At 38.1% G+C, this 23,470-nt stretch overlaps 1 protein-coding gene across 1 annotated transcript in view; it reads right to left on the bottom strand.

Moving 5' to 3' along the window:
• Positions 1-21,794, bottom strand: part of LOC139965361 (splicing factor 3B subunit 3-like) — a 35,188-nt gene extending 13,394 nt beyond the window's left edge. Inside the window, exons 1-16 of the mRNA XM_071967653.1 lie at positions 21,634-21,794; positions 20,746-21,003; positions 20,210-20,286; positions 18,156-18,422; positions 17,570-17,711; positions 16,702-16,814; positions 16,095-16,157; positions 15,494-15,672; positions 12,578-12,743; positions 7,964-8,059; positions 7,125-7,197; positions 3,798-3,949; positions 2,906-3,010; positions 1,500-1,550; positions 1,135-1,290; positions 677-826 (exon numbers count right to left, since the gene is read on the bottom strand). Coding sequence (XP_071823754.1) covers positions 677-826; positions 1,135-1,290; positions 1,500-1,550; positions 2,906-3,010; positions 3,798-3,949; positions 7,125-7,197; positions 7,964-8,059; positions 12,578-12,743; positions 15,494-15,672; positions 16,095-16,157; positions 16,702-16,814; positions 17,570-17,711; positions 18,156-18,422; positions 20,210-20,286; positions 20,746-20,971 — 2,016 coding nt within the window. The 5' untranslated portion in view covers positions 20,972-21,003; positions 21,634-21,794. The remainder of the gene's footprint in view (positions 1-676; positions 827-1,134; positions 1,291-1,499; positions 1,551-2,905; positions 3,011-3,797; positions 3,950-7,124; positions 7,198-7,963; positions 8,060-12,577; positions 12,744-15,493; positions 15,673-16,094; positions 16,158-16,701; positions 16,815-17,569; positions 17,712-18,155; positions 18,423-20,209; positions 20,287-20,745; positions 21,004-21,633) is intronic.
• Positions 21,795-23,470: the final 1,676 nt, after the last annotated feature.

A 23,470-nucleotide genomic window follows, 5' to 3' on the forward strand; every position in this document is an offset into this window, starting at 1 on the left:
CACACCATCTTCAAATACCTCCATCATGACCTCCTCTTCTGAAGTTAGGAACAGTGAAGAAATGGAGCTCTCCAGCATTTCTACGGAGAGTGCTCTCATACCGGTCGCAATGTAAGTGATTTTGACTAGATACTTTGAAAAAATGTTTCAAAAAGATCTCTTTCTCAATATCTCCAAATAACTACAACTAGTAAAGTTTTCTGGAACCAGATAGGACCAATATGAAAGCACCCTCTGTTGTTTTAAGGCATGGCTGACGAGCCCCAATAGAACCAGATAGGACCAATATGAAAGCACCCTCTGTTGTTTTAAGGCATGGCTGACGAGCCCCAATAGAACCAGATAGGACCAATATGAAAGCACTCTCTGTTGTTTTAAGGCATGGCTGACAAGCCCCAATAGAACCAGATAGGACCAATATGAAAGCACCCTCTGTTGTTTCAAGGCATGGCTGACGAGCCCCAATAGAACCAAATAGGACCAATATGAAAGCACCCTCTGTTGTTTTAAGGCATGGCTGGCGAGCCCCAATAGAACCAGATAGGACCAATATGAAAGCACCCTCTGTTGTTTTAAGGCATGGCTGGCGAGCCCCAATAGAAATTCAACTTTGCAAGGTTGTAAAATGATTCTGTGCAACATACTTCACTACTTTCAGGCACATTTGCTTATTTACCTGTAAACCAATGTTCAGGAACAGACCCCCTGACGTCCCCCTGTCCTCGCCTCTTTCCTCCCTAGTATCGGACCCAGATCCCATCTCAACGATGCAGAGACTCTCGGCTGGAGCTGGTAAGGCTTGCATACTGAGTGGTTGCAAACAATCCTAGAGGTAAAGGAAAGCAAATGATCAAAAGTTCTGTTTCCATTTTAACAGCCACCATAAATATTCATTATTCATTCCAAGGTATCATCACCGAGACTGATTCTCTATGAACTCATCTGTATATTGGAAACTTTTGTCAGTGTACAGCAAAAGCCAAAATTAGATACACATCATCAGCAAACATTTGCATCCAATTTATTTTCATTATATTTTATAATATTATTATTTTTTATTATGTTTTATTTTTTATATTTCCATTAATTGATTAAACATTCTTTAGAGCAATTACAAATCATATCAATACTTACATTTTGGTCCAGGGATATGATTCTGACAGTGTTATCATCCAGCCCGACCGCCAAGAAGCGAGCCCTCTGTTCACCTGACGGTACGCTAGCCAGACTCATGCACTTCACATCTGTGGACATCTCCTTCCTCTCTGTATACTCATTCAGCTGGCCGGTCTGTGAATAAAATAAATCACGATAGAGACATATTGAGTCACAGGTTCCACAACCATCCACATCATCAAAGTAAAGGTTTGGATCTTATCATAGAGACTAATTGATTCGAAAAGTTGATTTTTTTTATATTAGCAACCAAACAGAGAATATATGTTAAATGCTAATCATAATTAATATATGCTAAAAATGAAAGAAATAATTTTACTCACTGGATCCATCTCAAAGTACACAAGTTCTCCGCCAGTCAAAGCAATCACAACCTGTGATGACAAAGGTAAAAAGTTGTTACACCACTACCACAGCTAACATTAATTACATTCCATTACTTAAATCAACAGTAAAATCAGCTCGGATCAGGAGATTCGTCATCAAGAGATCAGATAAAACCCGAAATATCTTCATCATTTCCAAGCCTCCTTTAACAAAATACAATCTGGATGGAGCTCTACGGGGTCTCTTTTTGGAAATCAAAATGAATATTCATGAGGATCACTGACCAATAGGAATCCAGTGAAAGCTGAATACGTACGGTATTACATCTACAGCTTTATTACACCTTTAAACTGAACAGTTCGCTGGAAAACTCATCAACACCTACTGACTATTCATGAGTTCTTAAGTAAAAGCTGACAGGTCATGGCTCTCATAGTATCATTACTACAATTGCAATACAACATTGTAGCAAGCAGTGCACACTCTGCTCTGTTACAGCAATGGTCAACTCACAAACACCTGCTCTGCAGGTTGTACTCATACCTGTCTCTGGTTGACAGCACATTACTATAACATTAATACAACATTGTAGCAAGCAGCGCACACTCTGCTCTGTTACAGCAATGGTCAACTCACAAACACCTGCTCTGCAGGTTGTACTCATACCTGTCTCTGTTGACAGCACATTACTATAACATTAATACAACATTGCAGCAAGCAGCGCACACTTTGCTCTGTTACAGCAATGGTCAACTCACAAACACCTGCTCTGCAGGCTGTACTCATACCTGTCTCTGGTTGACAGCACATTACTATAACATTAATACAACATTGCAGCAAGCAGCGCACACTTTGCTCTGTTACAGCAATGGTCAACTCACAAACACCTGCTCTGCAGGCTGTACTCATACCTGTCTCTGGTTGACAGCACATTACTATAACATTAATACAACATTGTAGCAAGCAGCGCACACTTTGCTCTGTTACAGCAATGGTCAACTCACAAACACCTGCTCTGCAGGTTGTACTCATACCTGTCTCTGGTTAACAGCACATTACTATAACATTAATACAACATTGTAGCAAGCAGCGCACACTTTGCTCTGTTACAGCAATGGTCAACTCACAAACACCTGCTCTGCAGGCTGTACTCATACCTGTCTCTGTTGACAGCACATTACTATAACATTAATACAACATTGTAGCAAGCAGCGCACACTCTGCTCTGTTACAGCAATGGTCAACTCACAAACACCTGCTCTGCAGGCTGTACTCATACCTGTCTTTGGTTGACAGCACATTACTATAACATTAATACAACATTGTAGCAAGCAGCGCACACTCTGCTCTGTTACAGCAATGGTCAACTCACAAACACCTGCTCTGCAGGCTGTACTCATACCTGTCTCTGGTTGACAGCACATTTGACGATGTTCTTCTTGCCGGGTGTCTTCCACTCGTTGACACGCTTATCAGCTCGAATATGCCTAATACCATCCGGATATATCTACAGGAAAGAAATCAAAGAAATTAATTGGATAACAAATCAATCAATGAATGCATCACACAGCTATTAAATTCATAACTTCACACTTGAGCATAGTGAGACTCACATGCACAGACAGACGATGTACAATCTTTTCTGGGGCCTGTGTCAAGGTTTGGAAAAACCCTGTTAATGCCACCGACCAAATATTTTGCAACGAACGACATTAAATATTTATACTTCGGTGAGTTTGAATAGAGGCCTAGGGCAAAGTTGTGAGATGGGATTTAAGGTAATAGATATACAATGCGTTGATGTGTTTTAAGTTCCCATGTAATTTACTTTTTCCTTCTTCTGTCATGGGAGTAGGTATGTCCCTGCCTGTTGTCTGCTTAGGTTAAAAAAATATCACTGTGGCCTACAAGATCACTTTTGTGCTAATCCCTGCATAACATAGATCAGGGTAAAATTACTTTTTACTCATTAAACAACTTGTAATAACCTGTAGCCTCCTTAGACCAGCTGTGATAATTCACTGGATTTTTGTGACTTACTCTCTTAAAGCCATTGAAAGACAATTTGACAATGTGCATCAGAGTTATAGGTCGGAAAAACAACACAAATCATGGTCAAATGAGCTTGGATCAGGAAAACGTTCATCACGATTTTTGCCAGCCGGTTAATTGCTATAAATTCATGATCTTATCCTTCTTTTTCATGTCCGAGATAAAATTATTACAAAAATAAACTTTCTTCCTCTCATCACCCTTTCCCCCCACCCCATTTTCTAGTTTTTAAAGATCCTTACCTGAAGAAGAGCGTCATCTCCTATGAGAGAGGATGAGAGTGTTGGTGTGGTTCCGAGAAACCCTGAATCTGTGACTTCTTCTACGGTTTCACCGATAGAAAGGACCAGAGTAGCGTTCACGAAGGACACAATGATGTAAGCATCGTACTCCTCTGTAGGAACACAAAAGAAACAAGAGCATCAATGACGCAGTATCTCAATACTGGAAGTTTTAATTTTGATTCCTAATTTCAAATCTTTGCTCTGTCTCTACAATTATCAATATCAATCATGGTACAACGAATATATAACTTGCATTTTTGCCACTAATAGTCTCTGCAGGTTACACTTTATCCTGCTAGTCTTGCCTTTAGCGCTCATTGCCTGTTAGTCGAAAGAACGACATTGCAAGGTTTAGTAATGTCATAGAATATTTAAGAACTTGTTTTTTATGTGGTATCCTTCATCTTGGGTCAGTCTCTGTTGGACTTTTTGGTCATATAGTTTGACGTCAATCACAACGGCCAAATTAGAAGAGGCGAACAACTCGACCATATTCTTGATGCCTGCCTTGAGAGCTAGGCCTATTGACCTACTGTATGTTACTGTAGACTGTAGTGGTGACTACCATCAAAACTGTGTCCACTTCTAGATATCAAAACAACCCACGTTTTTCCATCTCAATTTTTCTGACATGAAGATTTCATGGATTTATGACTTGGAAAAAATAATGTAAAAGAAGATTACAAGTTTTTATATGCAAGTGATGGGTGGCCTCCTCCCCCCCCCCCCCTAATAGCCACCTCAGTTCCTCTCCATTTTGTTATTTTATTTTAATTCCTTGTACAATTGATGTCAAACATTACAGGTTCAAAAGAAAGCTAAACATACGGCCATGGATATTCTTACGACTAGTCGTAACAATTATTTATAAACTATTCTTACGACAAAGGGCGAATTCAAGCACAGTAAAGTAAATAAAGCAACTGCGCATGTAGTAGGGGTAACCCTAACTTTAACCCTAAACCCCAATCCTAACACTAACCCTAACCGGAAATTATTGTTACTCCTGGTCGTAAAAAATAGTACTCCTGTCATAAAAATAGCAACTGCGCATGCGTAATCGGAAATTATTCTTACAAACAGTCGTAAGAATAGCCACTTTGTTCTTATAACCTTATACATCTTATATCCTTATAAATAAAACATAACCTTATACAATTTTTATAGTCTTATAAAAGTTGTGATGCTATGGCCGGCTCCTGTTTTATACGTACCCATCAAACAAACTTACCCTGGTCCTTCCTAGGAAAAGCTGTCTGAACACCAGTACAATGCTAATGTGGCTATCACTGAAAGCCTAATAGGCCTAGGGGGCCTAGGCCTATAGCCTATATATATATTTTTTAAATGCACTAGGCCTACAGTAAGTAGTCTTCAGAAATACAAGAATGTGTATACGTAATTATACAAAATACATGAAGGGCACTCAAACAAACTTATCATGGCCCTTGCTCTGAAAAGCTACCTGAACACCAGTACTATCCTTAAATGGATGCTACAAAAACGTAGAATTCAGCAGTACAGGCTGTGTATATGTAATTAGCATGCAATACACACCTCGCGTACCTAACTACACTACAGAAAATTTGTCGCGAGGGTAGCCATTTTCCTATATAACATGTAGCTGTCATGAGTCATAGCCAATCTGCTACAAAACAGACTTGGGGGCGGGGCTTAATCATCAAAAACGGACCTTTTTACTAAAAGTAGGGGCGACAGCTCAGTGTTGTTTTAAGAAAGAAAAATCATTTAAACATCAAATAAAGCAAATAAAAGCCATAAAATGTCATATACAGCTAGTAAAATTCTTATTAATACCTACCTGTAAACAACAAATGAAAGTTTAATATGTTAATAAAACATATAATACATAGGACCCTACTTTAGACGATACCACTGTTGAAAGACAATTCTATTCTATTCTCTTTCATAAAACATAAGTTTTGGAGCGTGTGCAAAACAGGTCTGACAAAGTGTGTTTTCGGCCCGAATTGGCCCGATTTGGACATAAATCGGTGAAAAAGTCACAGAATGAGATACAATTCTGGAATAAAAAATAGTAACTTTTGTTGGTCTATATGATATATTCTTGCTCTGGAAATTCCAGAGAAAAAGAACTTTGTTTGAAGACGCTGAAAAATTTTTAAGAGAAGAGAGAGTCCCACTTACTGTTACAATATCTCTATACATGTAATGTATTGAGATAAAAATTGATTTTCTTTACAAGAGGAGGGGAAGAGTTGGTCTTTGCTAGATGCAAGTTTCCACTTGTTTGCTTTGCTGTTTTATTGACCTCTTAGGAGTAATATTCATCACCTAAATGAAAATGTTTTCCACTGATTTTACCTTACTGTAAGAATTCTACTTACATAGCGTGAAGATATGCCAAAGGAGAAAATTGTATCAATTTAGCAATACACCTTAAGAACCGATTTGAACAGCAGTCTTTTCCGACAAACTGACAAATTTTTCTCAAACGAGTAGATATTTAGTACAGACTGTAAATTAGGTATACATGGAAGGTTGTCCAAAACATACTCTTGGACTTGAAAGTGGTCTAATTCTTGCCAACTTAATGTAAACAATTACACGACTGAACCATTTCTCCCCAACTGAATCTGGGAGGGCCATTAACTCCCCACCCCTTATTGGAATTGTGCAAATCACTGGCTTTGAAAGTTGTTGAACATCAAAGACTTCAAACCAGTTTCCAAATTTTGATCCCATTTTTGCCTCTTTTTATTATTGCTCTGTTCAAGTTTCTTACATATCCACACACAATTCTTTTCTTACCGATCAACACTATCAGAGTTAGTATTTCAAAGTGTTGTATCATCATCTACACAATCACTTCAAGCTTTTGGCCACATATTGCATGACATTAAAATTCCTAGCAATTCCTAGCAATTTCATTACTTTAGCTCTCCAAAGAAACCAAAATCAACAAATAATGATGGGCTTGGATCAGGAGATTCGTCATCAAGAGTATTGCAGATAAAACCCGAAATATCTTCATCATTTCCAAGACACTATTACTATTGTAATAATATCCCACCAAGCATATCCATTGTACTGACACTGTAGGGTTTACAACTGCATGCAGACTATACACGGTACTCAACTGCATAGCACAGAGTTCAATACATACTATTGCTTGAGCCAATGTTTGTGTGAACACCAACTGTTTCCCAGCAATATGCAGCACTCAAAGGTTTGACTTCAAGCCAGAACAAAACAAGTATCCCATCAAGTTAACTTTGTGAGCACCATTTACTGATATCATACCTTCTGCTTTACGCTTCACGGTCCAGACAGCGTTGGGGTTACCAGGCAACTCAGACACCGCCATTTCTGAAACCTGAAAACAAACGCATAAAATTGAAAGATAATATTCACATCTTTATGGTAAAACAAAATGGGGAATGGGTGAAGTAAACTAAGACATTGAATGCTCCAAAGTGAACAGCAACAAGTTTTTTTTTACGGTATAAGCTGTATTATTTTACTGTAGACTTCCCCACGGCAGCAGATGTTGTAAGCATTTATGTTTAACATCCATTCTGCAATTATTGAGCTGGGTTTGACAAAAAATGTAAGCATACACTGTTGTGAATCAGCATCAAAATAAGTCATCCTATGTATATCTTGCAGACTAAAAAAAATCCAAGATTAAATACCAAGGAAATAGTGTTGAGAAATATTGTCATTGCATTAAATTCAAATTCAGCAATTACTAAGCCAGGTTTGAAACAAATTGGAATTATTCAATTTTAATTGTGATATCATTAAGGATTAGCTTGTCCTTTACAATATGTTACCATTGCAGAAGCATCATTGACATATCATGTAAGAAGAGAAGGTTAATTAACACAATTACTGCTGAAGCATGAACAGTGATGAATCAACAGGAAAAACTCTGTCAGTAATTTTTGCAGACAGAAAGAAAGTCAAGATAGCAACCAAGAAATAAATGTTAAGATATATCGCCAATGGAATAAATAAATATCCACATAATATCAGCCAGACTTGTACTTGACAGCAAAATCATTAAGGGAATACTATATCTTTAAACCTTTGCACCTATTTCAGTACACAGGGTAAAAGTAAGAGTTGGGGACATTCACCTCCAAACCGTGCCTGAGAACCCTCATCGAGGACTTTGGTCCTCGTCCGCACGCTACATACAGCTGTGGAGTGTCCTCATTGGCCAAATCAGCAATCTGTGAAGTGAAAATCAAACCACATTACTATAGTAGCATTCATAATAATTATTTGAATACTCCTCCTAGAACCACTACTAATGAATACTCAACTTTTTAACGTATATCTATTTATTATTTCACAAAATAAACTTAAAACTTGGACAGAAAACACCCTCAAATTAATATATATTTAAGGAGGTTCCTTCAATTAATATTTATTCATGAAAATCTGTCATGTGAGACTTGCAAAGTTCTCTCCAACAAATCTCTGAATTTAACAATGTTCTGTGATGTCTTGGACCACATGAACCCTGTGCTTACTTGAAGAGTTATCATTCTCTTAGATAAATATCATTAATTGTTACCTTACTAGGGCTGTGTCATTCCGGTCAATTCACTAACCGGTTAACCGTTTCTATTAACCGAACGGTTAACGTTTAAACGTAACCCGTGTTGTTGCCTCAAAATAAGAGCCGAAAATCAGAGTTATATAGCTCAGATTATAATTCCGAAAGAGCGCCACCACTTTTGATGCGGAAGTACATTCTCAAAATAGCGCTGCAAGTATCGTTTTTTCGTAACGCGTATGTCAAGAATTTGGTTGTATTTGCTTAGTTTTGACGATCGTTGCATTGAAAAAGACGAATCGCGCGTTTTCATGAAGTTTTCTCTTTCAGTTCATCGGTAACTGTTACAGAGATATTTGAAGCAAATATTTCTTCGTTAATTGCGTAGCCCCTACTGTAATAGCGCAGGCATTGTATGGCAGTTATAAGCCTAATATTACTAGGCCTACTTAATATTGGCATTGTGTATTGAAGTTCGCGATCATATGGAGTGTTAGACTACAAGGCCAGCTAGGCCAAGGTTAGGAATGTCGGTTGCTAGGAAGCGATTACTACAGAAGTGTACGGTAGTAGGGCTAGGCCTACGCAATTACAAGTACAACAATGGGTCACAGATATATTGAATTTGTGCATTGTGGCGGGGTAGGCAGAGGGTAGGGGGTAAGTGTGGAAAACATTGTAAAATTTCCCGCGAACACCCTGTCGATTTCCCGGCGGAGTTCGCGCAGCAAACACAATTAGCACGCGTAGCATAATGGCGTGGGGTAGTCCCCCGGTGGGGTCATGTGGTGGAACCCCTTGTGGGGGTCCAGGGGTTAACGCCCCGGAAAATTTGGCGCGTCTGGCGATAAAATATTCGCAGCTGTGGATGCAAAATACTGACAACTTTTTTAATTTAAATTGTCACGAAACTGATGAAAATTTTGAAATGACAAGTTACAGTAGCCATATTTTGTTATAAAATGAAAAGAGATCTATCTGTCTTACAATCAGTGTTCGATTTTTCCGGTATCGCATCGCAAAATGCGATCCAACACGACAAACTTGCGAGACGTTTCCAAATCAGCATCGCACATTGTGCCGATTTGTGCGATACAATTTCCTAGTCAGATTTGGGAGCAAACACTCAAACCTTAACTTACGAACTGTCGATCACAATGTAGAAGTTATAATTTATTGAGTTTATACTCAATGTACAACTTATTCACTTGACCGTATAGCGAAAAAAAAACCTGAAAAAATAATATCCTACCATAGTTAAGTGTAAAGCAAATAGCCTAACCACCTCGGCGGTTACGGATCTCACGTAACTAAAAGGTTCCCTGGCAACGTGCCAAAAAATGTTAACAAACAGGTGTTACACAGGGGATGAGCTCACAGTTGTTGGGAAGGTACCTGGGCAAATTCGCAGCACATGTACCGTGGTACAGTAGTTGGGTATAGGGTTAAACGCATAGTGCACGCTATTCATTGTTAGGCAGTCTAGAAACGGGGCTTTGCTGAACGTTGTTTGTTTCATAATATCGGAAGTTTTGTAAGTTGCACTTTTTAAAGATTGAAAGACAGATTAAATGTCTTTTCATTTTATAACATAATATAGCTACTTTAACTTGTGACTTTAAAATTTTCATCAGTTTCGTGACAATTTAAAAAAAAAAAAAGTTGTCAGTATTTTGCATCCTCAACTGCGAATTTTTTCATCGCCAGACATCGCAAAAAATGACAACAATTTTCGGGGGCTTTCGCACTCAGGATCACGAGGGGTTCTCCCCCATGACCCCACCATAGCCCTAAGACGGGCCCCTGGACACCACGCCTTTATGCTCGCACGTAACGCGTGCTAGGTCGGCGAACACCGGCGGGAAATCGGCAGTGTGTTCGCGGGAAATTGAACAAGGTTTTCCAACACTGCTGAACTGTGCAGTTACTGTATGCATCATGTTCAAGGTCTTCACGGAGGCCTTTGAGGAAATGAATGGTTAGTACAGTGTATATATGCTGCACTAATGCTGTGTGTAGGCCAAGGTTCACGAAGGTCATTGGTTATATTCGCGCTGTAGACGTGTTTTTAGATGTTACGGAGAGTCAGGTTTCCATGAATATTAATCGAAAATGAATCTGAGTTTAACTGACGCTAAAGAAATGGATCGTCTGGGGCAGATTAACAAATCATTGCAAGTATAAATAAGTACAGGTAGCTCTGCTGTTAAAAAGAAAAGTTCAATATCGGTTTGCTGTTATCGGCAATTAGGCAAAATTTTACCGATACCGATATTCTGCCGATATTGCAAATATCGGCCGATACCGATATTGAAAACGATTATCGTAGCAACACTAGTATAAATAATAATAATAAACAAAAATTTTCTAGTTAATACATTGATCGCCAACATTTGGTCCGTTTTGTGGTAATTTCAAAACTGCTATTCAATATTGGGGAACTGCTATGCAACAAAAATATTGTATAGCAAGTGTCGAAATTTGTTGCTATGCAATTTTTTGGCCATAAGTCGAACACTGCTTACAATCATTAAAAAGTTAAACTTAAAAAAACATGCGATTTTATGAAACAACGTTCGGCAAAGCCCCATTCCTAGACTGCCTAACAATTGCTTGCACTATACTACAACTACGGTAGGCTACATTTTCCAAGGTACCTTGCCAAACAACTGTGAGCTCATCCCCTGTCTAACACCTGTTGTTAACAATTTTTTGGCATGTTGCCAAGGAACGTTTCATGGTCTAGAATTAATAAGGTCAGTCAGTAAAGGTTCGGTTAAGTTATGAGAATTATTATCTTAGACGTTTAAGAAAAGTAGGTAAAATATGATCCCCGTAACAGCTAGGTAAGTAAAACAGGCAACTGACTCCTCCGCATGAACAAGACAATCTATTCCACATGATACATGAAAGTAAACCTTGTAATCACATGTTTAAGGCCACTTGGCATGATTAACTAAATGCTTAATATTGTTTCCATGTTCTTGTAGAAAACGTAAACTTCGCAATATACAATTAGTTGTGTTTTTGTAGTTACGTGAGATCCGTAACCGACGAGGTGGTTAGGCTATTTGCTATACACTAAACTATGGTAGGATATTATTTTCTCCGCAATTTTGGAAATTCTAGAAAATACTTTTTCGCCGCTTAACAGCAGATGTGTTCTTACGTTTTATTCATAATTGGGTGTACTAGAGCCTTGTTTACATGACATTAGTTGCATTTAGCACGATATGCCAGTTTCGCTTGAATTTTTCGAAAGTTTTTTGCTCGATCTTTCGTCTAATTTGAAAGGTGTACCAACTTACTTTTCGTACACAATTGCTTATTTCTCTACTGAGTTTCAGAGTTTTTTTTACAGTCAAGTGTATACGTTGTGCATTGAGTATAAACTTATCGCGAATGCAAGAAAACGATGCGGGGATTTCCAGCAGACAAATGTTTTGTGGGATTACTGAGTCTGTTGAATGGAATCCCGCACCTTAGAGGGAACACTGAACTGAAATTACATCATAATAAAGAAAACGTTTACTGCTTAAATACAATATAAATTTGAAAGGATTAGATGCAGACTCGCCACGTTGTCGAACGGGGTAACAATAGGCGCTTCACGGGTCGCATACCGCTTGGTAATCCCTTCAATCGTACCGCCAATCTTAAAAAATTTTTGTATGGATGCGTGATAAAGTTTGCAAATTGTTACGTGATTTTCGGCAAGCAAATGTTGCGGTCTATTTCGGGAATAAAGTGATGTGAAGACGCGCCGTTGCGACTGCGTAATTGGCATTACAAAAACGGTTAAACTTATACGATGTACGGCGGACGTTTATCCGGCCGTTCGGTCGGTTAACCGGTTAACCGTTTAACCGTTACAGCCCTATACCTTACAGATGTGAGTTCTACATAGTGTGTTGAGGCTATGGTAGTCATTAGTTTGATATCTGTCTTTTATTTGCTATCATAGACACATTTAAAATGTGACCATCACCACACTAACATGCCACATAGACACCACTTTTTTCATTCACAGCAGTCAAACTCCATTCATTCAAAGCCAAGGATAAGCAATTTTATCATCAAAAGTTTTGCAGGGATTGTCCACAATATTTCATCGTTTACTTTGTGCCAGCCATCGATGAGGGGTCTTGATTCATTCCTTATTTCCAGCCAATGAAAAAATGACACTTACGGTACAGTTGAGGATGGGTGACAAACTTTCCAGTTGATCAACTTCCACCAAATTTCTGAGAGGCCTGGGAGCAAAAAAGAAGGTTTCTCCTTCCTCGAGATGAGTGGCGCTGCTGAATTCTTGCTCGTCGTCGTCATCACCGAGATGAGCGATTTGGTAGAGGTAGCTGAGGGAAGGATTGAAGGGAAAGGATTAAAGGAAAGATTAAAGGAAAGGATTAAAGGGAAGGATTGAAGGAAAGGTTTAAAGGGAAGGATTAAAGGAAAGGATTAAAGGGGAAGGATTAAAGGAAAGGATTAAAGGGAAGGATTTAAGGAAAAGATTAAAGGGGAAGGATTAAAGGAAAGGATTGAAGGGAAGGATTTAAGGAAAGGATTAAAGGGGAAGGATTAAAGGGAAGGATTGAAGGGAAGAATTTAAGGAAAGGATGAAAGGGAAGGATTGAAGGAAAGGATTAAAAGAAAGGATTAAATGGAAAGGATTAAGGGAAAGATTACAGTGGCTGAAGTTTTCTACATCTTTAGCTTAAAACCACATCCTCCACTTTTCTAAGATATATATGATTTTATCTAATTTCCGAGATATTTTGTGAATTGCAACAGCAGAACAAATGCCATCATTGCAATTGACCTCAAAAAAGTTTTTTGTTTTTGCCATACAATATTTTAATCATTATTACATAGATAAAAGTGATATTTCTAGCAAAAGCTTGATTTTTCTCTACAAGAGAAGAAAAATCTAACAATGGATGTTTCACACCATAAAAAATGTAATTGGTTTATTGAGAAATTTTGTAATGATTGCATGTTCTGCTAAATAGAGAATCACAAAATGAACAGATATTTATTTTCAAATAATATTCCTTATATCAAAAATATTAATCTACTGCCATACTTTCTGACATCGTAACATTAACTAACAATGCAAGACAAGCCCAACATTGAAATGCATCCATACAGGTATCTGTTCAAACCTACAATGGTGTCATACAACTATTGAAGTGCACTTCATCAAAGACTTCAAACCAGTTTCCAAATCTGATCCCATTTTGCCCCTTTTCATTATTGCTCTGCTCAATTTTCATACATATCCACACACCATTCTTTTCTTACCGATCAACACTATCAGAGTTAATATTTAAAAGTGTTGTATCATTATCTAAACAATCATCTACACAATCATCTACACAATCACAATCACGAGCTTTTGGCCACACATTGCATTCCTAGCGATTTCATTAACTTTAGCTCTCCAAAGAAAACAAAATCAACAAATCATGATGGGCTTGGATCAGGAGATTCGTCATCAAGAGTATTGCAGATAAAACCCGAAATATCTTCATCATTTCCAAGACACTATTGTAATAATATCCCACCAAGCATAACCATTGTACTGACACTGACACTGCGTAGGGTTTACAACTGCATGCAGACTATACAAGATACTCAACTGTTTAGCACAGAGTTCAATACATACTATTGCTTGAGCCAATGTTTGTGTGAATACCAACTGTTTCCCAGCAATATGCAGCACTCAAAGGTTTGACTTCAAGCCATAACAAATAAGTATCCCATCATCATTTGTTTTGCTTTACAAATATTTTAATCCTTAATACACAGATGCAAGTAATATTTCTAGCAAAATCTTGCTTTTTCTCATACAAGAGAAGAAAAATGTACCAATGGATGTTTCAAACCATCAGATAATAAAAAAATTTTATTGGTTTATTGAGAAGTTTTGTAATGATTGCATGTTCTGCAAAAAAGAGAAACACAAAATGAACAGATATTTATTACCAAATATTTATTACCAAATTTATTACATCAAAATGCATATTAACCAACTGTAATACTTTCTGACATTATAACATTAACTAACAACAGGGATGTAAGTGCAGCCAAAAAAAAAACCTGGAAAACTATTCGGAGAAAGCCGTCCTAACACATCCTACTCCTAGCTCTGAATACTTACGCACTATCGTTATGTTAGGCTAGCTCAAAAGTATTAGCGCTAACACATTCTACCCCTTGTTCTGACTACTTACACACTATCGTTATGTTAGGCTAGCTCCAAGTAACGAATACGTCGCAGCGAAATCCGGAATAAAAAACAGTCTCACATTTGAAAGCGATCACGAATATCGACTATCATATGCGTATCCCGTAGATTTAGGCGCTCACAAATATCACAAGCGTTAATTCCAAAACTTATGTCGAGCACCAGCAGTTACGAATCAACGTGAATTAGGCAAGGTTTTTCAACGACAGAAATGAGCTATGGCGATTTGAAGTTCGCACGTACGCAACGATGTTCACATGGCACACACAATGTTGTACAGTGCAATGCGATGTGTAACAGGAAATGGTATTTTGCTTGATCGATGAGTGAAAATTGAAGTTAGCTTGCTACAACGGGCCAGGCATTTTTGCCGCGTTGTGTCTTCGATATTTGTACAATTTTGTGGAACTTTATCGGAATTAAAAAAAAAACAGATTTCCGTAAAAATACGGAAGACTTACATCCCTGTAACAAAGCAAGACAAGCCCGACATTGAAATGCACCCATAAAGGTATCTGTTCGAACCTATGATGGTGTCATACAACTATTGTCTCTTTTGTACAACGGTGTTATCACATTCAGCTTTTCCCCTCATCCATACAAAACTACAAAATATTATCTTTAAAACTCAAAACCAAAAAATTGGTTCATTGTTCCATACACTGAAGTAATTAATGAAAAACAAGCTGAAATTATTCAAATATGATTCCTGTCACAGCTGTTGTACAATTCATGTCCATAAGTCTTCTTTAGCTAATAACAGATGGCTTTAGTTCAATCCTTACATAGATGCAGCATGTAATAACACAGAGTGGGTCACATTTAAATGGTATTGTAGGAATGAAGCTCACTACTTACTGATTGCCAAACTCTGCAGCAATGAAGAGGAACCCCGTCTTGAGTACATTCATGGTGGTCGCCACGGGCACCGTGTCAAAATACTTCATCCTCACCTCCGTGACCATGTCTTCATCCGTCTCCAAGGTGATTTTGAAGAGGTCTCCTTGCTCCGTTTGAGCCAGGAAGAAGAACATGGACTGAAATAAAACATTAAAATTAGGTTAAGAACATCTTTTTCAACACAAAGTTCATCACCACCATTAGCTAATTCAAACGACCACGAGATCACTTGCAGCATCATGAAGATATATACTTTCAATTCTACGAACTGTCTAATTTCATGAAGAATGAGGGGGGAGGGGAGGAGAGGTAGGGATGTGATTATACGACCTGTAGTACTACCAAATGAAATGCATACATTTCCATAGAAAGGATGTTAATGACATATTTCTGCAGTTGGTTTCCATTGGTAACTGCTTCACTTGTCAAATATTTCATCAAGTCCTATGCATTATTTAAAATAAAGGAACAAAAGAATATTTTACATATTTAAATGACAAATGTCCCTGGCCAGGTTACCCTACTGGCCAGGTTATCCTAAGTGTGCCAGTAACCTTACCTTGGTTTTGTGAGTTGTGCTGCAGACAAATATCATACCCCTCTCTGGATCGTCTAGATCATTCTGTTTGAGAGAGGAAATGCCTTGAAACAATTACATGTGAAGAAACGAGAAAACAATCGACAAACTTCATCCCCAAGGGGAGAGATGGAACCATTTAATTTGATCCCATTATCAATTATTGAAACTTTTATGTGGTTTCATGTTCTTAATTAAATAAAGTCTATCCATCTACCAAGCTACAATTGATAAAGCCCCTTGAAGTAAACGATGCATGATTTGTATGCTACTACTGTAGTCAAGTTACAAAACTCTTAGTACCTTAAAGAGGTAGCTACATTATTTATGATAACTGCTGTCTCAATGTGAAATCACTGTCTGCCAAGTTGGTCATTTTCTATCGTAACCAGCAATACCATGTATGCAAAGACAAAAGGATTCCTAATTACTTTGAACTTAATGTCTGGCGCAGGGAATCATTTAGATTCCACATTTTGTGTAGCAGTTTTGAAGCCTCCAAGGTTCGTCTCTCATAACATACTATGGTTCCAGTTAAAACACGGATATACTTCTTTACTGTCCTTGAGAGAAAATCAACCAAATTTACCCTTCTTCTTGGAATTGGCATTCTTATATCCGGCTGGTCTCCAAGATTCTTGTATGTGATGTAATTCTCTGAACACACCAGGACTCCACTTGGACCATCACTACCACCAGGAACTGCAAGGTTTGACGAGAAAAAAAAAATCCAAGGATCAGGTAAACCAGCTCCTTGGCTTGAAAACTTGAGTTGTAACGAGGAAGTGACCCCTCTATTGGCAGACAATGTACAGATTTTTGGACGATATCAGAAAGGCATTGCAATGGGACATCTGTATGGAGCAAACACTACATCATAACGGTACGAAGAAACAATTCAACAGGATTCTATACCTTGATGTTTGAATGAGATTCTTTCACTTCCATCTCCATCTAGGTTATTAGTACAGACAGGCAGCCTGAAATATCTTGGTGTTCACATTTTGTGTAGAGGGTTTTCAAGGCTCTGGATTTATGTCTCTTACATAATAGTATGGTATCTGTTTACAGAATCTGCTCATAAATCTTTGCACTTGTACAGAAATTGCTTGTATGGAAAGTGCTATGCGATGCTCCATAAATTATTACCTAGGCAGCTCTTGGATCAGAATTTATATTCCAGATTTACATCACTCTTATTCAGATGAAGCGCGAACTGGAAGTATTTCATCATGTCCAATTGCTTGAAGGAACGATTCTCAACTCCCATCGAGTTGTTGAAAGTTTACAAAATTAAGGCAAGACCTGTGCTACACTGCTAAGTGGCTGCCACTCTAATCCTGCCTGGGGTACTAACTGTTTTCAATGGCTATTGTTTACCGAGCTCTTTCTTCTTTACTTTTGATGGAAACAACTTTCATGGATTAAGTAAGGTAATGCCCATTTCCGCATCTTACCTGCGATGAGGAAGTTTCCGTGTTCTTCTAAAGGCTCGCTGTACTTGCGGACGACGTGGTTGAGGCCGAGGTCCAGCTCGTAGTAGGTGAGCAGCTGAGAGGTGTTCTGTGCTCCTTCTCCTGTGGGATCACTGTCTGCCTCCTGCAAACAATAGCAAGCAGCATGAACAACAATAGATAAATTCAAACAATAGCAACCAGCATGAACAACAATAGCAACCAGCATGAACAACAATAGATCAATTCAAATTATGCAAGACAGCAGCACATTTAGTTCTGAAACATTAACATGGTTCATGTGAGGTTTGCACAGCAAAATGAAGACTGAATGTTCAGAAAACATGGAAGAAAAGGAAAACCAAGACTTTACAAGACTTAGTGAGGACCTACCACAAAATCAACTTGCATTCCATGCTGAAATTCAGAGTAACCTTTAGTGCCAATTTTGACAGGATTGACCGGTGGGCTATTAAATGCCCTTATTTCTCAAACTACTTTCTTCTGAAAACTCCCATCTGATTCAAAATAAGTAATCATCACACTTGTATTAACAAAACATATAGATGGAACAAAACTTGAAACTTGCCTCATAATCAAACTCGAGACAGGCGAACATGGGGTTCTCAAAACCAACATCGACTCCGACGATATGAAAAGAGAAAGTACTGGATTTGTGGGCTTCTAGAGGGGAAGATATGGTCAACCTGGCCTGGGCATCCCTGTTGAGGATGTACACAAGTTTCTGTTTCTCGATGGCACCGACCATGAAGGCACGACCCTTGGGGTCCACGGCTAGGAACTGACCAGGGACGATTCTACGACAACCACTCTTCCCAAACGTCTCTTGATGTACCTGTCGGTCAGTGAAAACCATGATTATTGTTGCTAGAGCATATATACAGCCTTAATCAGTGAATGAAATTATCTGCCTAATTAATGTATGCAAGGATTTGAAAATGGAATACCCAAGTTATTCACTATTTTCTTTCCGTTTAAGCATAAGAACACTTAAAAGTAATCTGAAGGCTGAATGCAAAAAAAAATTAAATATTTAAGTGGTTGTGAAAGTTCCAGTTTAGAAACTCAATTATTTTTCAAGTGCCCTTACACAGTGCTTTATGACTTTTAAAACAAGAGTAAGGTATCACTTGATCATACAGAAAATAAAATGATCGCTGAAATCTGATGTCGCAAAAGCCTCTACATAAAAGCAAAGTTGTTCAAAAAGGAGCCAGCAATACACAACCTTACTTGACCTCATTTACTTAAAAAAAAAAAAAAACTTATAAGGACAGATTGTGGACTTCAAGAAGAAACATACTTCTCTCTCATTCTTCATTAGTGGAAAAAGGCTCTTCTGTAGAAATGGGGCAGCTTACAATTAACTTAACGATACACCACCAATACTTGGATCAGAATTTATATTCCAGATTTACATCATTATTTTTCAGATGAAGCGCGAACTGGTAGTATTCATCATGTCCAAGGATATGGTATTTACCTCATTCTGTACTAAAGTAACCTCTTAATAAAACCTGAACTGATGAAGGGGAGGCGGGGGGGGGGAGGAGGAGATGACAGGAAAGACAGACAGAAAGACTGATCCATAACCTTGGCAACATGCTACCAACAGCTCCTAGAGTTTAAACAAGACAAGATTATGGCCACCCACTCCGTGTGCTTCTGGACAGGGCGGTGATCCATCAAAGTGGTAGGTTGTGGTTGCCATTGGCCTGTACAAATCGACAATCCTCCTCATTTATTCCACAATGCATAAAACTTCATAACTTAAAATTCAAAGGCTAGTGCTTGCCTGTTTGGTACCTTTTGCTAGGACTGTTCCGGTCTCTTCACTTGACCATTGTCTTATTTTAGGATTGTTAGTACATGTCTTTATAATTAGGGATGCACCGGATCCAAATTTTTGGATCCGGCCGGAACCGGATTTTGCCGGATAGTACATGAAATCCGGCCGGATAAAATCCGGCCGGGACGGATTTTTTCATTACACAAAAGAAAATCATTAATAAGAAGTAGAAGTATGAAACAAGGAGCAAATGTTAGGTGAGGTATACGCATATTATAAAGAAGGGGAAATTAAGACCCCATTTAGTGGGTCAGACCATTGAGAAAATTATATTAAACATGTTAAACCTAATTTTTCCTTACTTTGAATGTTTTTATTATTTTTTGGAAATAGTTTCCATTGATTTAAGTTAATACCAACACCTTTTTAAGGAATGATTCAGGCCAGATTTTGAAAAAGATCCGGCCAGATTTTGAAAAAGATCCGGCCAGATTTTGACAAATATCCGGCCGGAACCGGAACATTGCTCACTATCCGGCCGGATAGTCCGGCCGGATCGGATATCTGGTGCATCCCTATTTATAATTTTATATAATTTTGTATACGGTTTACCCTTTGTGGAGTAAATTGATGTTATCTTAACTTTTGCTAACTTGCATAGATTACTGTTACCTGAAAGCCCTAACCTCTCCCCCCTCCCCAAACCCTCCCTTGCCATTTCTTAAAATAGAAAAATTCATGATATATATACTTTTGACTTTCAATTATATTGGTCTGTATTGTCTCTTTGAATAATTTTCTGTAGTCAAATCAAAGCCTGAGCTCATTCTCACCTTTTCAAAGGCATTTTTTGATGCTACATACTCCAAGATTACGATCCTTCCAGAATCTGATCCAACTACCACATAGTCTATGGGAGGAAGCAAGCAGAGAGAAGAGGTTTAGAGACGTTATAATTCACATATCATTGCTGTGATACCACACACACAAACTCTAATGCATAAATTATTACAACAAGAGAGAGTTTCTTCTAGGTTGATTCTGATACAACCAAACTACTTATACTACTTACATATTATGTAGATGCCAAGCTGGACCTGCAATGCTAAAGCATGTGATTTTAGACACAAGTGTTTACTTTACCTTGCTGCCTCCTAAAATTCCAACAAAAAAACAAATTAATCCCATCAAATAGATTGTACACAAAATGCAACGCCTCTGCTAAAAGACTTTTTGCAATGGACACAGCTTTGTACAATTAAGTCAATGTCAAAATCACTGGGATATCTCGTAGGAAACAAGGAAAGTGTCTATTAATGTTAAAGTCTCAAAGTCTGTGATAACATCTTAAAGCTTCTACATAAGATACCTTTGTTGCCACCAGTGAGCCTAAAAGCCATGATTGCCCTGATAACCCCAAAGACTTCATGACTGAGTAAGGTGTATATTTTCCCCGTGTTTGGGTCCAGCTTGATCAGTTCTAGGATTTTGCCACGAGCCACGACAATCTGCTGTTGCTTGGAACCGTCAAAGTTGCCATGGATGGATTGGATGATGGCTGAAGCCCTCTGAAGGGTCAACGAGTACAGGAACATATTGCTGTTCTTCTGTGTCCTTTAGGCGCCCACTGTCCATGAAAAAAAGAAAGTGTAATAATAAGCAATACATTGTTGGTCCTTGCAACAATCTATTGTTGCATATGACATGTAAACACTACCAAACACCTAGCATAGCAGTTACACCTGCTGAAATTCACTAAAGTTCCTCAACTGTATCTATTAACTGACACTGACAAGTTAGGCCTATGTATGTTAGGCCTAACTTAGTTAGGCCTATGCATGACGGTTGAGCCTTTCCAACATTTTACATGAAGTACTAACATTGCAAAATACAACCTGCCAAATTTACAACAAGTGTGTCTGTATGTCCAGCCGTATTGACGTGCGGTCTTTGACTTCATAAGTGCTTGCTGTTATTGAGGACTAACATTTAGGCCTAGGCTTAGACTAACGTTAGACCTATGCCTCATATGAAGATATGGTAAAAGCAACACACTGAAATGATACTTCATGAATGATAGCACATAATACTCGCGCAAATGGTTTATGAGGAACAGGCTATAGATAGAACATAAGGAAACATGCAACAGGTTTTTTAAGTTAGGCTTAAAATTTAAAAGCTTAATAGAGTCAAGTCGTTCTCAAAATTCATTTCAAATGCAATTTTGAATCTTTTACAACCAAACTGTGATACCTACTTGGGAAAAGTTCATGCCAAAAGCACGATTAAGTCGGATTCTGATTTCAACTCGCGTGCCCTTTCTGAACGTTCCCGCTACGTCCTGAGTCCTGACTGCATGTAACAACTCATGTGTGTAGCAAAGACTATTCCTGGGAAAGAAGGAGACTCTGCACGCGAATGCGTCTCCCTACATAAAACTAGAAAATGCTACGGCTGTTATATTTTGCTCACCGTTCTACTTATACGCTTTGTAGAGGCCGGTGCAATCACAGGAACGAATCGCTCATAAGCGTGATGAATAGTAAGAACCAGCGCATTTGGCAAAGAAAAAGTGGCCGATACGCCTTAATAAAGGCTAGGAAAGAAGTGACTCTCCAAAGAAAAAATGTTGGCGAGTTGTGCATTAAACAATATTGAATAGACCGAAGGTGTTTATTTTTTCGATAACTTGTACAGACGATAACTTGTACAAACCATAAAAAAGGTACCACATAACTCTTCTACTTGTTTGCAGAGATAGCGAGGGGAACATGGAATCCAATTTCCATGGAAAAATATTTTAAAAATAAATAATAATTAACATGTAATAAAATTAAAATAAAACAGTACATATGTGTCTTTTAAGTGCCCAAAATTGACAATGGCATGACATATTTGTGAATTTGTCATTGTTCATCATTATATACACGGTTTGTCATCATTATTCAAATATACTAGATTTAAGAAAAGCATTCGACCTAGTAGATCATGATATCCTATTAGAAAAAATGAAAATTTACCAATGTTCAGATACATCAATTAAATGGTTTCAGACATATCTGCATAACAGAACACAAAGTGTATTTTCAAACGGGGAAAGATCAACCCCAATGTACGTTACAAGTGGTGTACCACAAGGTTCAATTCTTGGGCCACTCTTATTTTTACTTTATATTAATGATTTAGATTTATGTCTTGCACATTGTTCTGCGGATATGTATGCAGATGATACTACATTTCATGTTAGTGATAAGAGTATTGATGAGCTTTCTATTAAATTAAATGAAGATGCTAAACATATATACAATTAGTGTCAGCAAAATAAGATGGTTATTAATACTGAGAAAACGAAAAGCATGTTAATATGTTCTAAACAGAAGCAAATTACTCTAAATTCCAACAATCTAAATGTGATGATAAATAACGAGCTGCTAAGTAATACTTCATCAGAGAAGCTTCTAGGTGTCAGGATTGATGCAAATCTTACATGGAATGATCAAATTGATTTTGTTTGTAATACCATAAGTAGTAGAATAGCACTAAGAAGAATTAAATTAAACTATTTATCGACATCCCTACATGTGTGTTATACTATAATGGCTATATTCAGCCATTCATGGATTATTGTAATCTTCAGTGGCGTAGGAAGGTACTTTTGAGTGGGGGGGGGCTGAAGACTGATGGCCGGCCTGAGGGAGGGGTCTAAGGGGAGGGGGTGTCCCCCTCCCCTTTGGAATTTTTTGCATTTCCAGGTGGCCTCAGATACAATTTGGTGCAATATAGCACACTTCAACACCCACTCCATTTTGTAAACTTAATTTTGTATTTTCTGACTTGCGGAGCGGGGCCCGGCGGAATGATACTTCCGCCCTCCACATTTTTCACAAAGACTTGGATGGCATACTTTCAATGAACGTCTTAATATGAAAAGGCTGGTTATGGTATATAAATCATTCCACGGACTTGCCCCGTCTTACATGAAAGAAATGTTTGAGTATACTCATGATGTACATATTGCCTACGTTCAACTACATCATCTGGGCAGTCTTTCTAACTGGAGGAAAAACTGAATTCCACAGGAAAAGATTCCCCCA

The sequence above is a fragment of the Apostichopus japonicus genome, chromosome 3 (genome assembly GCF_037975245.1).
Source record: "Apostichopus japonicus isolate 1M-3 chromosome 3, ASM3797524v1, whole genome shotgun sequence".
Taxonomy (NCBI): domain Eukaryota; kingdom Metazoa; phylum Echinodermata; class Holothuroidea; order Aspidochirotida; family Stichopodidae; genus Apostichopus; species Apostichopus japonicus.